The sequence below is a fragment of the Rhinolophus hipposideros genome (genome assembly GCF_964194185.1).
Source record: "Rhinolophus hipposideros genome assembly, chromosome: 11".
Taxonomy (NCBI): Eukaryota; Metazoa; Chordata; class Mammalia; order Chiroptera; family Rhinolophidae; genus Rhinolophus; species Rhinolophus hipposideros.
The window spans coordinates 81,192,905-81,209,955 of NC_138057.1; the positions used below are offsets into that span (position 1 = coordinate 81,192,905).

Genomic DNA, 17,051 nt, shown 5'->3' on the forward strand with positions numbered 1-17,051 from the left:
TAAATGCCCCAGGAGAAGGGTCCATGATTACCAGAAACATCAAAGAGTACTTTCTACTATTTTTATTCTGTTGTGTTGAGGCCAGCATTGCAATAAACAAGCTAAAACTACTTACATTGGACTCATTTTCAGTAACTGACATTTACAGGAATATACTAGAAACGGCACTAAAAAGTTTAAGAAAAGTTACGGTAAACTTGCATGCACACCATACAGAAAAGTAACATTTTAAATATAAAAAAGAAAAACTTCCTGGAAGTGTTATGCCAGTATCAAGGAGCAGCACTACACTGACGTAACAAATCCTTTACCGTGGGTGCTGTTTTCCCCAAACGACTATAAAAGATGTGAACATTGCAAAAGAACAAAAACAAACAAAAAGAAAACGTATCTTACAGTTTGTAAGCAAGATGACCCTGCCCAGCATGAGCACGGCTCTCTGGAATCGATCGGTTCATTCCCCAAGCCTGCCCCCTTGGCCTGCACGGTCATGGGCACGGAGAGTGTTTCCAAAGCCATTGCCTACGCATGGCCAACCTATTAACACGCCGCTCCTTTTCTCTTGAAAAAAGCATGTGAAAAGCTACCCTACAGTGCCTGGCGCTGGAGCCCCTCTGCTTGTTCGACTGCAGTCTTCCCAGTACAGAGAAACGGGAATAACAGACACCCACAGGTGAGCTGAGGGGTGGAGGAGGTGTCCCCCAAACTGCAGAGAACCTAATGTGCAAGTGTGGACAGAAAGCCTCAGAAGCGGCAGCACCAGTGAACCGCACTGCTCAGCATGGCGACAGCCCTCTGAGCTCCGGAAGCCGGTGGCTCTGGAGAAAGGAGCAGACGGGGAAGCCACGTCCCGCACAGAACCAGTGGGCCGCTAAGCGCTCGGGCCAGATGTCAGCCTCGGTGATCGGCTCACAGGTGACGCTTTGCTCTCCCCATCGTTGGAGGCCCTTCGCGGGAGCCCCACGCGCCTCCAGACACCCCCTGCCGGGTCTGCCCATTACCCAGGTGTGCACTTTGTTGCATCTCGCCAACGAGCTTTGCTTTAAGACCTGTTGACATGTCACGTACTGATTCCTTGAAATCATCGTTTAAATATTCCACTAAAGACTTAGTTAAAAAACACCTTTGAAAAACAAGGGTAACTTTAAAAAATGGCAAGTTTAAAATCCATTTATATTTTTATTATAAACAAAACTTAATCAAAAGTTTAACAAACTGGCTCAAAACTCAGCAAGTGTCAGAATCACCGGAAGTAAGAAAAATGGTACTCCGCTTCCCGTCCCTCCTCAGAGTCCTACATCCATCAACTGGCGTCCTCCACAGCCGTAAGGGCTGGTGGAATCTGAATTGATTTCCCGATTTTTAAAACTCGCCGCCTGTGAGGGTCCTGCTGCCTAGCCCCTCCATCCATCCAGGAGTGTGGCAGAGAGAACTCCCCATCAGACAGAGGCCGGTCCCTCACGCTCCGCCTCTGGCACCCAGTTCCATCACGTCGTCACAGGGATGTCTGGGACAATGCATCAGTCACTTCTGTGCTAAATGGAAAATGTTTGAGCAGGGAGCCCTGGGGAGTCTTCAGGGAGGGAACCCTCCTGAGGCCAGAGGCTCTTCCACCCCCAGGGAGAGGAGCCAGGCCGGGAAGAGCCCCGTCAGGCCACTGCTGCCAGCTGGAAGACTGCAAAGGGCAGCGAGCCTGCAGCCCGTCCCCTGGGGGCCGGGAGGCGAGGGGGCGCCCCATCTGGGGTCTGGGGGTCTGGGCCGAGGCCACAATGCTCAGGACCTAGGCAGGCAGTGTAGGGACATCCCTGCACTCAAAGGCCACATGGGGGCCTCTGGAAAAAACAAAACCAAAACATACTTTCTGTTAAATTCTGTATATTATTATTATTTTTTTTTACAATAGAAAGTTAAAAATCAAGACTTAGATTTACTATACATTTTTTCCTCTCAGATTACAAAGCTTGTATTATATAACTGGGGTTCCCTAAATTGATTTCTTTTAAAACAGTCCTAAAGAGACCAGAAGAGAATACAAAAGAACTAAACAACCAAAATGAAAAATCAGGATGTGCTGCAGCTGGAAGTTGTCTCTACCTGTAAGTCTCCAAACTTCATACACACACACAAAACAAAAACGAAAACCCCAAGAAACCCAGGAGAAGGGCGGGCGCACACAGACGGGACCGAGCGCCGGCGACGGTGACGGTGACGGGAGCTAGCACCTGGAGGGCAGGCCCACCGCCTCCGCAGGACCTGGGCTCTCCTCCAAACCACTGAAAAGGCCTGCATCTCTTTTTTTTTTTTTTAATGCATGTCTTTTGCAGTTTTGTTTTTCTTTTCCTTTTTTGTTTTTTTTTAAAAAAATGACCAATGATGTTAATAAATAAAGTATTCGTATATACATGAACTTGGGAAAATGATTCCGGGGTGTGTGGCAGCGCTAACAAGTTGGGGACACACATTGGGCTGGATTTCGTAGAAAATTGCTGAACCTTACAAAAAAAGTCTCCTTTTGATTTTTTTGATTTTTTTTTTTTTTTTTAACTTGAGGTAAAAGTTTCAGTGTATGGAAACCTGCACACGGCACACGCAGCCACTGCGTTCCCTCTCAGGGCTCCTGAGGTCACAAAGACCAGAAAAACTCAACATCCCCCTGCCACGCACGCCCACCCTCGCCTGCCCCAACCCGCAAAAGCTCTGCCTGGAGCTCCGATGGCCGCGCTCGCTTAGCCCAGCGCCGGTTCTCACAGCAAGCGCGTCCGTCCTCAGTCCCTGCTGAAACAGGCTGGCCCTCGGACACGAGGGTACGAACTCAGGGCCCAAGCGGCAAAGATGACACCTGTTTGCAAAGCCAACGGCTTCCAAATACAGTACCATCTTAGAGACATTTCCTTTGAAAACATTCCTTCTGGAGCTACAGACCAGGCCGGGCACACACAAGGGGTTTTGCAGGAACCTTTGGAGCACGCCTTACGTGTTTTTCTACGGTTACCAGGTTAGCATCTGAAGTTGTCATCTCCAAGCGACTGAATTCGGTTATGAAGAAAAGACTTTGTGCGGATTCACACCTCCTCATAAAGTCTAGTGTACACACAAAAAAGGCCTGTGACCTAGTAAAGCAAAAACGGGAAGACACCGTAACACTGGATGAAAGAGAAGTCTGCACACAGTGGAACAGAAGCAGTTAGTAACCATGGCAGGGGCCGCTGCAGAGGCCGGCGTGTGCGACGGCCACCGGAGGGCTTCTGTCCGGCACGTGTGAGGCTATTCCGAGTCGCTGCTATCGGAACTGGATCCGCTGGAGCTGGTGCTCCCGGACTCGGACGAGCTGCTGCTGCTGAGCCGGGAGGGCCCTCCCGCGGGCGCCGCGCCTGCCTTATCTGAGGGAGACGGACAGGTGAGAGGCGCTCAGCCCCACGCACCCCGACGCGCGCTGGCCGACGCCTGCATCCGCTCAGCCTTTCCAGAACACACACGGGCTTCACATCACTTCACTACCTGCCATGACCCACCACTTCCTGACCCGGTCACGTAGTAAGTACTGAAATACGTGAATGCGCTCAGGAGGCGTTGGTATTGTAAGAGATTAACTGGTCTGTCCTGGTTCTCTGCCAGCACAGCTCCTAAAACCCTTGGAATTTCCTGAATGGTCGTTTGTGATTTCTAAGGACACCCTGTGGCTCCCACCTGGGCGAGTTTATGCTGACGAGTGACAGGTGCTGGGCCCCCCCGAGAGCCACAGGAAGGGGCCGGTCACCGGGGAGACAGAGCGACTAGGAGGTGAGAACTCAGCCCCCGCCCATGTCCGAGGAGGGGAGGGCACTGCACATGACCCCTCTAGAAAACTCGCTTTGCAGGACTTCTGGGCTGGAGAAGACATAGAGGTGCAGGGAGGGAGGCTGCCGGAAGCTCCACGCCCCACACCTGGCCCGTGCGCCTCTCCCTTCCGGGCTGTTCCTGAGTCACATCCTTGATAAATTGAACCTTAAAGGGACTACCACGCCCTCCTGGGTTCTGTGAGCTGTTGTAGCAGACTCCCGAGCCTAAGGAGGGGGTCGCGGGGACCCCCGATGTGTAGCCCGTCAGTCAGAGGTGCCTAGAGTCAGGTGGGGGCAGGCTGTGGGACCGAGCCCCTAGCCTATGGGGCCAGCAATGAACCGAACTGCCGGACACCCAGCTGGGGTCGGAGATAAGAGAACTGGCGGGAAAATCCACACACTTGGTGTCAGAAGTGTTGGGAGCACAAACGCTCACAGGTCAACAGAGCTCTCTAAATATGCTAGAGATGGGGTAAAAATGAAGGCCATCTGCTAAGAGGAACGGGCGGGAAGTGAGTGGGGGCTGAGGGTATGAAGGTACCCATCAGTCACGTGGCGTCAGGCGGTAGAAATGAGCCACCTACTCTGCCCTTCCAAGGGGACCCTCCCAGCCTTCGGTGGGCATGGGCAGGGCTCCAAGCCTCGTCTCAGCACTGGGCAAGCAAGCAGGACCTGGCAAGGCTATAGCGTCGGCTGCTGCAGGGTCATCCAGATGGGACCCCCAACTCTGGCCACCATCACCTGGGCCCCACTGTCCCTGGGCCCGGAAAAAGGTATTTGCCCTTTCGTGCAGACTCCAGAGAAAGGAGACGAGGAATCAAACACTTGCTCACCTAAAACAAGACCCTGGCACGCACAGAGCACAAAGCTTGGGGGCTGGGAGCCAGTCTCCGCCCTGTGATACCGTTAACATGCTGGGGACTGCTGTCACTAGCTGGGGAAAACCAAAGAGCTGGCTGAGAGGCTCGAGGCCAGACTGCCATCCCCCAAGCTCTGGGGTCCAGCCCCCAAACACCACAGCTGCGCCCTTCCAAAGGTAAGTGGAAAGTGGCACCTTTCACACACCTCCCTGCAGGGCTGGGTCTGTGTCCCCAGTTTACAGATAAGCAAGTCGGGGTCTCAGGAGTTCAGAAGCCCCATCTAAGGAAACGCGGCTCATTAAGTGGTAGAGCCACACTCAAGCCAGGGTCTGCCGCCCACTGTCCACCTCGGCCCTCCCCACTCTGGACAGAGCTACAGTGGGGGCGGCCAGGGACCCCACGCCCTGGGAGCAGCTCGGCCCACAGACAGGTACCTTTCTTGGCGGGCTTCTTGTTGTTGCTCAGCTGCCCGCTGACGTCCTGCAGCCGCTTCTCCAACTCCTTCTTCTTTTCCTGAGCTAACTCCTCCTTCGACTTGGCCGCCTGCTTCTTCCCGCTTGTCGCTGTGAAAGAACCGGGAGCTGAGACGGAGTGGGGCAGGTGGGCAGCGCAGGAGGGACGGGTGGCCAGCCCCCGCTTCTTGAGCCCCTGGGCCACCTGGCCTCCTGGGGATTCACAACCCCCACCTGGCCCTCCAGGGCTGACACCAAGTTCCCTGAGGGGAAAAGTGCCGGGACATTACGGAATCCCCACCTGCATGTCCTAAGCGTTCATCTTATGCAGCCTTTAACTCACAAATCCCCTGAGGTGGGGCAGACCATTCCCACTCCAGACAGAACATGTGTGGCTTGGTGACACTCCCTGGTGAAGGGCAGAGCCGCGACTTCAAACCCTGACCCTGTTATCCATGGTTCTCCTTTGCTGTGGACTGGCAATCCCTTGGCCAGCAGCAGAGCTGGTCTACCACCTGGCATGCCTGTGCCACCACCTGAGGCCATGGTGACTTTACCGAGGGTCAAATGTACCATGACTGCACAGGGTCACAAGGCACTCCATCCAGGAGAAGGCAGCTGCCCCCTCAGAGCGAGTGAGGACCAAGCACCCCAAAGGGCCACACATCGGCTCAGGCGCCCTGGGTGCTCCTTGGCCGCGGGCCTATTCTGCCACCCAGAACTGTCTTGGACCTGCCCTTCCTCACTTCCCAGGACCCTGGTTCCCAATCCCGAGCCTGGGCCAGTGCCAGCATCTGTGCTTAGGAGGCTCTGGACCTTCGACCCCACTCAGCAGGGAACGCGTGTACCCTGGCAGGGGACCATCAGAAGTCAGCCGCAGCCCAGGGCGCAACTGCAGACTCAGGAAAGACAGTGGCGAGGACCTTAACTGGCACTTGAGTGAGTGGAGGTCTGGGGGAAGGCCCAGGGGTCCTGCCTGCCCACCTGGCTGGGGTGGGGCAGCGGCCGGGTCTCAGCTGAGCCCTCTGCCGCCGGCCAAGCAGACAGGTGGAAAAGGGGCGACGGGCAGCCTGGCTCTGCGCCCCGGGACTGAAGGAGGATGAGGAGGGAAGGCAGAGGGCAGGGGGGCTGCGAGGGCTGCACTCCACCCCCCCAACTTACACAACGGCTTCCTCTGCTTTTTCTGTAAACAAGACTTGACGTATCTCTCTAGTTCCCGCAACGTGGTGGGCTTCAGAGTCTCAAAGTCGATCTCGATCTCGTCGGGGTTGGAGTCCCTGAGCGAGGGCTCCCGGGACTGGATTATGTGCACCACGCGGCCCAGCTTCTCCCCGGGCAGCCGGTTGATGTCCAGGCTCAGCTGGCGCTTCTCGTCGTAGCTCATGGGCAGCCCCTCCTCTTCTTCCTCCGAGTCGTAGGAGGCCGACGCCTGCTTGCCACCCTTCTTCGGCTGTCTGCGGCACAAGGCAATGAGCGTTGCAGTGACCGACGTCGACCCATGGCGTCCCTGTCCCTTCGCCCCACCCCCCATCGTGGAGCCCGTCCCATGTCCCCATTGAGCCCGAGGAGCCCGTCCCCTGGTACTCCTGGCCCTGAGGAGCCCCGTCCCCTGCAGCTCCCCGTGCTGTTTCGCCCCCTTCCTCTCCAGGACCAGGCTCTCTTACCAAAGGGCATGCCCAAAGTGGTGCCCCAGGCGGAGAAGCCAGGCTGACTGCCTGTATGTCCGCAGGGATGTGGGAGACCCTGCTCCAGAGGTCAGAGCAGAGGCTGCTCCAAGCTGGGGGGTTCTGGCCCTCAGTTAGGAAACAGCTGTAGTGGTGGCTCCCCTCAATGCCCCACAGGCACCTCTAAGTCAACAGGTCAAAAACGGATTCCGTTTCAAATAATCCAAAAGAAGGCAGGCAAGGGGACAAAGGAATAAAAACAGGACAGACAAAACAGAAATGAACTGGTAAACCAAAACCCACCTGTATCAATAATTACATTAAATACGAAATGGCCTGAACACACCAGTTAAAAGAAAGAGATGATTCGGTTGAATAAGAAACAAGAAACAACTTATAGGCTGTCTACACAAATCCCACTTTAAATATGATGAGAAGTAGGTTAAAAGTAAAACGATGGAGGAAAACAATCGACTGTGCAAACACTAATCAGAAGCAAGTTGCAGTAGCAATATTAATTTAGACAAAGTAACTTCAGAAAAAGGACTGTTATCAGGAAAAAGAGGGACACTGCATAATAATACAGTCAACTGAGCAAAACATCACAATCTTAAATGTACGTGCATCTAAAAACCAGGCTTCAAACTACATGAAGCAAAAACCAATAGAACTAAAGGGAAAATAGAAAAATCCACACTTATAGTTGGAGAATTCAATAATTTCTTCTTGGTAATTAAAAAAACAAATCAGCAAGAATAGAGAAGACTCCAAACATTATCAACCAAATCAACCTAACTGACATGTTTTTATCTGTCTGGGGTTTTAATTTTCTGTGCTTTTTTCCCCCAAACTGACATTTACACAACACGCCACCCAACAGCAGGAGAATATACTTTCTTTCCAAGTACAATGGAACATTCACCAAGACAGACCATTTTCTGGGCCATAAAACAAACCTTAAATTTAAAAGTGGTGATCTCTGACCCCAATAGAATTAAAGTAGAAATCAATAACTGAAAATATCTAGAAAAATCCCCAAATATTTAGAAATTAGACAACACCCTTCTAAAGAACCCATGGTCAAAGAGAAAGTCTGAAAGGAAATTAAAAGATCTATTTTGAACTAACTGACATCATAACATATCAAATTTGTGGGGTACGGTTAAGGCAGCATTTATTTAGATGGAAACATAGAGCATTAAACACTTGTATTAGAAAGGTCTCAAATCAACGCTCTAAGGTTCTACTTTAAGCAGCTAGAAAAAGGAGAGCAAATTTAGTCCAAAGCAAGCCAAAGGAAATAGTAAAAATAAGATCAAAAAGGAAAAAAACCTGAAAACAGAGGAAAACCAATGAAATCAAATGCTGGATCTTGGAATGACCAATAAAATGGATCAATCTCTCCCCAGATTCACCAAGAAAAAGACACCATATTAGGAATGAAATAAAGGACACATCACTACAGGTCCTACAACCGTTGAGAATAAGGGAACATTACAAACATACCTCTGCCTGTCAATTCCACAATTTAGGAGCAACGTGTTGAAAGGCACAAACCCCCAAACTTCACTCAAGAAGAAACTGATAACCTGACTAGTCCTATGGCTATTAAAAGAATCGAATGCATGGTTAAAAATCTTCCAACAATGAAAACTCTCGGCCCAGATCGTTTCAGTTGTGAATTCTACCAAACATTTAAGAATTAATACCAATTGTACAAATCTACCCAGAAAATGGAACATGAGGAACACTTCCCAACTCATTTTTTGAGTCCAGCCTTATAACGATACCAGAAGCAGACAGAGACAGGACAAGAAAACCTGACTCTGCCCCGCCTCCGAAAGGAAGAGCTGGAGGGAGGAGAAAACCCCTGCCCTTTCCTATCGCCCTGCTCACCGGCACCACTGCCCACCCAGCCGCCGAAGGCCCAGCCCTTGGTGCCGCACGCCCCGCTCCTCCCACTTCCAGGCACCAAGGCCTGTCCCGTCTGCCTCCCAAACAGACCTCACAGCATCCGGCTGCCCCTCCACGGCCACACCAACCTGCTGGCCTATGGAACCACAGTAGCCTCCAAAGGGACAGCCTCTCTTCCATCCTTGCTCCCACTAAGAGGCTGGAACCTGACCCCTTTTAATCGTTTCATGACTCCCTTTCATCTGCTCAGAGAATAAAATGCAAACACCTCCACAAAGCCAGCCAACCTCAGCTGCCTCAACCCACCTTCTATCAACCTGGCCTCTGTTCCTCAGTGGTGCCAACTTGTCCTAATAACCCGATCCCCACCTTCTGTTGCCGAGCTTACTCCTGTGCAGCTACCCCCCCTCCTCCGGGAAGCCTTCCCTCTACCCTGCCCGCGGGAGAGGCTCCTGGCCCCAAGCACCCTGCCCACCAACCTCGCTTCCCACTGTCGTCCCTGCTTGTCTGCGACAGGTATTTCCCAGGGCACCCTGGCCATTGTGGATGGACCATGGAGCTGAATGTGTGCCATGGCAAACCTGTGCCTACCAGGCGAGCCGGGAGTGGACTACTAAGAGCCCAGGTCACCAAACCCAATGTCCCCAAAGTAAACTCTTGGGCCTAGATTAAAGCCTCCAGATGCTGAGGTCCCTGCCAGGCAGCGTGACTACACCAAAGCCTTGATGGAGCCCAGCCCCGGGGACAGCTGAGCAGCGCCCTCGAGAGCCCATCATCTCCCTGGTCTCCCCACAAGGCGAATGGGAAAGGAGCCCTAACCCCGCAGCCTGTTTTCCATGTGACAGCCCTGTCTCTGAGTCACCAGGACGTGCAGCCAAGGCGCCGGCCCCACATCCTCACCCCTCCCGCCACGAGGAGCGCCCATGGCACTGGGCCCACCTGCTGGCCACAGTCGTGCTGTTGGCCTTCTTGGTGGGGGCCTTCTTCTGCTGGGCCTGCTTGGCGGGCGGGGCCACTTTGGCCTTCTTCTCCTCCTCGGACTTGACCTTGTGCCTCTCCTTCTCCCTGTCCTTCTTCTTCTTCTCCTTCTCCTTCTTCTCTTTCTTCCTCTTTGGCTTGTTCACGGGGGCCTGAGACAGGGCGGCCAGCTGCTCATGCACGGCCTTCAGCTGGAAGAGAGCAGGAGGCTGAGCAGGGCCCCCCAGGGCTGGGCCAAGGGGACCACGGGCGAGGTGAGGGGGCTGGAGTGCCCTCGGAGCTGCCTCCACTGTGCAGGGCGGTGAGGCGGGGGCACCTGGGCCAAAGCCCGCCTCGGGGGGCCAGCAGGTGCAGGAGCCGTACTCTGCCCCCACGACCCCTGTGGCCGCTGGCCAGCGGCTGGGCCTGCTGGGCCTCGGGCTCCTTGGGTAAACTGCAGAGAAGGCTCCCAGGTGCTCGGAGGGCAACAAGGGCAGCCTGGTGAAACGCTTAGCCCAGGCAGCTGGCACAGTACGGACTTGACAAGTGGTAGCTAACATTTTTCTTATTAGTTTTTACTTCCAGGTGAGGAAGACTCTAGACAGAGGCTTAAACGTCTGCACAGAGGAGCCCTTCAGCAGCTGTTTGGACATGACGCAGCAGGTCCATGGGACTAAAATGGCCCAGTGGCAGCAGCCACCATCTACCCAGGGCTGACATGTGCTTGGCAGTGTGCCAAGTGCTCCACGTACTTCCGGCTTCAGCAGCCTGCCCCCACCCTCCCCGGGGCACCAGGGGCTGCCATGAACTACACCGAGCGGGTGAGGAAAACACGTCTCCAGCCGCTAACAGCTGCAGGGGCTGAGACGCCCTACATGTGTCGGGCCACACGCGTGGCGTGGGAGGGACCCTAGCCGCAGTGGCACTCAGGGCCGTCTTCCTGCGGTGTCATCTTGTCATCTTTAATGAGGATCAGGCCAAAGTCAAGCGCCTCCCCCCGCCCCTCAAGGCCACTTCTGCTCCCCCTTCTCCTGCCAGAGGCCCCAGAAATGAAGCACCTGTTGGCTGCCAGACACTCGGGAAAACGTGTACATTTTTCTCAATTCTGTCAAAACAACTCCAAGAGGAAGGAACATCAGCCCCACTTTACAAATGAGGAGAGCGCAGCAGGGGTTGGGGGGTCGGTCACAGGCCAGGGCTAGACCGCCTCGTTCCCGCGGGAGCCTGCAACAGGCGGTGGGGACCACAGCACGTGGCTTCTGACACGGCCTCCCTCCCAGACCTTTCTGGGGTAGCGGAGGCACCCAGGGCCCAGTGGGGCTCTGGGAACATGGCGTGGCCCCGGAGCCCTCGGAGCCGACACCTGCCTGGGTCCCCGCCCAGCAAGCCTGCAGGGAAGGGGCCAGGCCACGAGCAAGGCTCACCTGCTCCTGCAGCTCTGCCAGCCTGGTGGCCCGCTCCTCCTCCGAGTCCGAGCTGCCCGACTCCGAGGAGCTCTCCTGGCTGCTGCGGCTGCTCTCCGCGCCCTTGCTCACCACCGGGGCCGCGGGAGCGGGCAGTGTGGGCGCCTCGGCAGGCTCATCCGGCATCTTGGCGAACCGCATCTCAAACACGTCCTACGGGAGAGGAAGGGCCTCCTGAAGTCCTGGACGCCACCAGGGCAGCCCCCCGGAGTGGGCCCCCAGTGTCCCTGAGATGCCCGTGGAGCTACAGCTGCGGCCGCGTGGAAGGTCAGCCCTGCAGGGACACTGGGGCCAGCCTGCTCCCCCCTCCTCTCCAGGTACCGAGTGCAGGTCCAAGGGCAGGGGACATGGGGACAGTAGCCACAGAGGCAGCCCTCTGGGAAGTGGCCCGCAAGCTCCCCTCACAAGCACACAAGCCTTGTGCAGAATTCTGTATCCTTTCCGCCTGCCGGTGCCAGGCCCTACTACCAAACAGCGGGAGTGCCTTCCTTTGAGTTCTGACCCTTTATGGGGTCGCCCAGCCATGGGCTCTGGGAGACAGTCTGCATTTCCCCGTTTCTTTACCCTGTGACAGTACGGAAGCATCATGTCTCACTGCAACTTGGGTCCAAAAGTTGGCTCAAAAGGGACAAAAGTCTGGTCCTATTAAAACTGGCTTTGGAAAGCCCCTTGCAGCTGCTATGCAGGATGAGCTCCGTCAGCGACGGCCCCCTCTCCCCGGCAGCCCAGGTTTGTGTCAGACAGGATGAGCGGCCACGTGGGGAGACTTCGCTTTGCCAAGTCCGGATGTCTGAATGTACCCCGGTTTACACTAGAAGCTGCGACTCCACTAACGAGCCCACTCTGGGTTCTGGTCCCCATACTCTCCTCCCGGTGACGGTGTCCTCAAAGGCACAGACACACAGAGCCATGATCTGGCCGGTGCTCGGCACACGGCCTCGGGGGGCGTTTACAGTAGCTGCTTCCACGTTGGGTTCTAACCCCAAGGCTCAGCTTCCACATGAACTGTGTGATTACTAAGCAGTCATGGCGGTTAAGAGGCTCAGTCTCTGAGGCCGTCCAGGTTTGGGAGGAACCAAACCAGAGCCGCTGGCCTTGGCTCTGCTCACACTCTGGGGGCTGCCAGCGCCACGTAACTGAGCAATGACAGTGTGGGGTTCCGCAGAGTCTTTTGACTTCAAGACACAGTGACATGGTCTCGGTATAAAACCGTGGGTCCTGGCAGCTTCCTCTGGGCATGCTGGGACCTACAGGACCCCTCTGCCATGTCCTCCATGGGAGCCAGTACACAGAGGGCCAGGCAGGCAGCACCAGACGGGGAAAGGCGAGGACAGAGCCCACAGGTGGGAGGAAGGAAGGAACAGCAGGACCCAGCAGCCTGAAAGCAGGCTCGTCCCTCGTCTGGAGCCGGGTGATTGTGAGTGACACCTGGAGTCCCTTCACAGGGTTTTCAAAAGGGTTCTGAGCAAGGGACGAGAAATGTCTTACAGAGCAAACATCCTGGGTCCTATAAAAAGAACTACTAGAAAAGGAGAGAGAGCCACAATTTTTATTCTTTCCTCTGATTACATAGTATTTAAAACATCGGTGCTATTACCTACAAAAACAGCAGGATCCAATCATGAAGAGAAATGGGAATGGACCCTGTGTAGTAACGTGCACAGAACCCATGGGCAGCAGCTAGACTGGCGGGAAATCATGCACACCGCGCATTCGTCCACGTGTGAGGCTGGTGAGCGTGAGCACCAAGTCCCGCACGGACAGCCACACGGAACTTCCGACAGCTCCCATTTCCTCCTACATGCCAGCTGGCTGCTCCCACTGTCGGGAGTACACAGTCTACACAGGCCACTGTCATCTGATACAACATCCACCGGCCTCCCTGACGGGCTCAGGACACAGCCCCCCATCCCCACACTCGGCAGGGACTCCCCGGAACCTTCAGTCAGTAAGGCTGCAGTAGACTGGACACCGGCCCTCCCTTCCTCTCTGTTGGCTAGAATGTGCACTGGCCCGGGGGTCGTGTTCCCTGTACCTCAGCCTGCTCGCTGCCCACCCCCACCTGAGACTGCAGCTCCTGGAAAACAGAGGCCTGCTTGCCACCAAGTCCCGGGAAGCACTGGGCCACCATCAGAAGAAACGGGTTGTGGCCAAGGCTCCCCATGGGCTCCCGGTATCTCTCCTAGGAGCCGGCCCTGAGCTGCTGATCTGCCCCCCCCGCCACCCCCTGCCCCGACAGTGCGTCGGGTTACCTGCAGCTTCCTGGCCATGGCCACCACCTCGTGGTCCGGCGGGTTGTACTTGTAACAGTTGGAAAACATTAACCGGATGTCAGCGGCAAAGCCCTGTGCGTCTGGGTACTCGCGGCTATCCATCTTCTTCTGTAACACACAAGTCACAGGACGTGAGAGGTACCACCCAGCGTCCCAGTCTCAGCCAGACCCACTCACGTGGACGTGGGACCCTCCGCACGTCCACCACCAGTCCCCCACCCCAAGACTTCATACACTGGAGGCCAGAGAGAGGTAGGAAGGGGGGCTCGGGGGCTGGGAGGGGAGGGCCTGAGAGGCCCTGGGGGGAAGGAAAGGTGCCGGACAAGAAGCCGGGCTCCTGCAGCCACCACCTAACCCCTTCCTTTCCCAAGGCTTCCAGCTGTACACATGGGGGAATTTCTGACATTGCAAAGTTCCTGATAGAAGGGCTCCAGGGGGACGAACAGCTTCCAGGGAAGGGGCTCCACCAACTCCGGGGCTCTACTTGGCTCAAGGAATGAGCCGCTTAACTTTCTATGACAACCCAAGTGCTGTCAGCCAGCCCACCCCGCACAGAAGCAGCCGACTGCCCCGGGCACCCCAGAGTGAAAGTGGGGGGACGCGAGACAACAGGTACATAGCACACAGAGGCCAGAAGCATGACCAGTGAGGGACGCCGCAAGGTGGCACCTAAGAATGATCTGGGGGTTAAGCAGGGCACGGGGCACGTCACTGCTGTGAACAATGACCCTTTCCTGGGGACATTAGCTCTGACAGCTCAGCTCAAGACCTAAAGGCCGAAGGCCGGGACTCCAGCCCTGGCTCTGGGCAGGGCCACCACCGCTCCAGCCGCAGGGCCCCCTGTAGACAGCAAAGCTATGAGAACGCTCCCCTTTCTGCAAGACTGAGTCCCTGCATGTCCCACTCTCCCGAGGTCCAGGCCAAGCCTGCTCTCAGAGGACGACATGGGCCTTGTGTGGGGACCATGAGATGGCTGCACAGCCCGGCCTGGGGCTGAGGGCCGTCGCCCAGAGCCAGGACCCCACACGCCCCACCAGGGCGAAGGCGCCTCAGAGATGGTGCACCTGGGAGCGTATGCTGCCCCCACAATCAAAACCCGCCGAGAAAGAGCAGCCAGCCAGAGCCGGGGGCTAACCCAGGGGGATGAAACCAGACTGTTCCCAGGAAGTATCAGTGGGAAGACGCAGCGGCAGAGGGCTGAGGCCCACTCTCCACCTGCCTCTGCTGTGTCTGAATTTTCTAGGCGTGCTTTACTCTCATGGGTAGAAAAGGCCTTCACAAAGGTAGTGTCCATCACTGGGCTCCCATGAGGGGCAGGGCTGCCGCAACACTGACGGTGGCCGTGGCCAAGGAAGCAGGCGCCCTGCCCTCGCAGGTCAGGGAAAGGCTCAGAGAGCGTGGGGAAGCTGCTTGGTCACCCAGCCGGGCCTGCCGACTGGAGCCGGCACATCAAGCACCCACACCCAGCACCACTGCCCTGAGAAGGCTGCCATGAGGAGAGTCCGCCACAGGCCGGCGTCACTGGGGAACGAGGCAGAATGAGAGACCAGCCTAGGCCCCCCCCCCCCGATAGAAAGAAAGAACTACCTCTTCTTGGGGAGGGGCTTTCCAAGGCCACAAGGGCAGCTCACAGAGGAGCTGGGCGACATACGGCCACCTGCCAGGGCCAGTCCTCAGGACGTCACACACCAAAACCCGACTGGCTCGGAGCTCTCTCCCTGATGGAGGGCAGGGGCCCACGCTGGGCAGGGGCTCAGGAATGTTCCTGTGCACACTCAGCGAAGACCCCTTGCGAGGTAACCCCAGCCCAGTCTGCTGCCCTCAGGGTGCCACTGCACCCAACCTGACACAAGCCTTGCTCTGACCTGGAGCAAAACCTACGGACAAGCCTGGGACGGAGCCCCGTGGCACAGGAAGACCCCTGCATGGGCAGCGGGAGCTTGGGCCCTCTCTGGTGAGGGCCCGGGTCACCTGAAAGGGCCTCCTTGCCTAATGTTACAGACACCTGCAAATGCTCCCGAGTGGGAGACATAAGGAAAGCAATGAAACTGCGTTCCAGGGCCGAGGTGCCAGCGAGGCTGCAGGTTCCGCCACCAAGGAGCAAGAACACACCTTCCTCCCCTCGGGGTGGCGGGGGCCCAGGAGGCCGGGCACTCGCCCAGCCCCGGGGAGCCGGACCCTCAGGACGTGGGCAGCGCCGGCAGCCGGGCCAGGGGCCGGGACGGCCAGACAGGGAGGGCGGGGCGGGCCCCCGCCGGTACCTTGACGGTGCTGAGGTCCATGGGGTGCTTGATGATGTCGTGGTAGTCGTGCAGCTCCAGGGCCTCGGCGTCCACGGGCTTGTAGAAGGGCCAGGCGTAGGCCGCGTGCTTCTTGGACAGCATCTCCTTCAGGATGCTCTCGCAGTGCCGCAGGTGCTCCGACAGCTTGCCCTTCTTGCCCGCGTGCTGGGGCACCTCGCCATCCTCCAGATCCTTCTTGGGCGGCTTGATGGGGCGGCCGCCGCTCTCCCGCCGCGCCACCACCTTGGCCTGCTTGGGGTCCGAGAGGGGCGGGGGCGACTCGCTGCGGCTCGCGGTGATGGCGGATGTCGTGGGCGTGGTCGTGTCTGCTTTCCGCTTCACGCCCTTTTTCTGTGACAGCGAAACCACCGGTGAGCACCAGCAACAAAGCCCGACCGCCAGCAAGTGAATGGTCACCACTGCGCTTCTGGAGCGCTGACTACCCGCCGGGCACCGAGCGAAGCGATGCCATGCATGGGCGCGTCAGCCCCCAGCTGCCCCCGCGGTACAGAGCACACCGAGGCTCAGAGGGGCCACGTCGCCGGCCCCAGGTCACACAGCTGGTAATGGTGAGGCTGGACTTGGAACCTCCCGCGAGCCACCCTCTGGGGGCTCTCTCCCTTTGCCCCCGGCGCTCCGTGGGCCCGGAGGGCTGGCTCGTGACACCCCTGAGCAGTGTGAGGTGCAGCATGCAATTCACCTGCACCTAACCAGCACCCCAGGCCGGGCGCGCCAGGGCTCCGGAGACAAGCACGACCGATGGCACCATGACCGGATTGTCACCAAGCGGAACTCGGGCTCAGGGACAGCAGACAGGAATCCCCTGCTCTAAAGGCCAGCGGGGAAGTCCCAAAGGCCTCAAAGCTGGCGCTCCGAGGACAATTGTAGTGGAGGACGAGGGGAGAGGCAGGAAGAGCATGCGGGTGGGGACGCAGGCAGCAGCAGCAGGTTGGGGACCACGGACGCCTGGAGCTGAGTGAGTAGGCGGGTCTGGACTTCACCCAGAAGGCAGTGGGAGCCAGCTAGAGCTCTTCTTAAAGGGAGCAAATGTTGATCAGTGGGTGTGTCCAGGGCAGACACTCACGCAGGACGTGTCCAGTGAGAGCACGTTTAATGCGTGGGTATCCCGGGCCTGGGGGTCCCTCCAGGCACAATAACTGGCCCGAGGGCCCACAGCACGTGGGCCACATCCCGCAGCCAGGGCTCAGTGTGTCCCCGACACAAGCTCAGCCGGCTCCCCGCGTCGCAGCTCAGGCAGGCACAGAAGCCCCTCGGAGCCACAAGCACCTGGGCCAATGGCCTCACAGGGTCCTGCTGTCTAGAGCGCCACCAGGGTCGCTGCCCCAGCCAACCCGCCACCCCCAGGCT

The 17,051-nt window shown here is 57.0% G+C and overlaps 1 protein-coding gene across 2 annotated transcripts in view; it reads right to left on the reverse strand.

The window, feature by feature from the left end:
* Nucleotides 1-2,357: 2,357 nt before the first annotated feature.
* Nucleotides 2,358-17,051, reverse strand: part of BRD3 (bromodomain containing 3) — a 31,948-nt gene continuing 17,254 nt past the window's right edge. For both annotated transcript variants that reach the window (XM_081065864.1, XM_081065865.1), the window contains exons 6-12: nucleotides 15,663-16,034; nucleotides 13,381-13,509; nucleotides 11,090-11,281; nucleotides 9,648-9,877; nucleotides 6,292-6,584; nucleotides 5,113-5,241; nucleotides 2,358-3,380 (exon numbers count right to left, since the gene is read on the reverse strand). In XM_081065864.1, coding sequence (XP_080921990.1) covers nucleotides 3,265-3,380; nucleotides 5,113-5,241; nucleotides 6,292-6,584; nucleotides 9,648-9,877; nucleotides 11,090-11,281; nucleotides 13,381-13,509; nucleotides 15,663-16,034 — 1,461 coding nt within the window. In that variant the 3' untranslated portion in view covers nucleotides 2,358-3,264. The remainder of the gene's footprint in view (nucleotides 3,381-5,112; nucleotides 5,242-6,291; nucleotides 6,585-9,647; nucleotides 9,878-11,089; nucleotides 11,282-13,380; nucleotides 13,510-15,662; nucleotides 16,035-17,051) is intronic.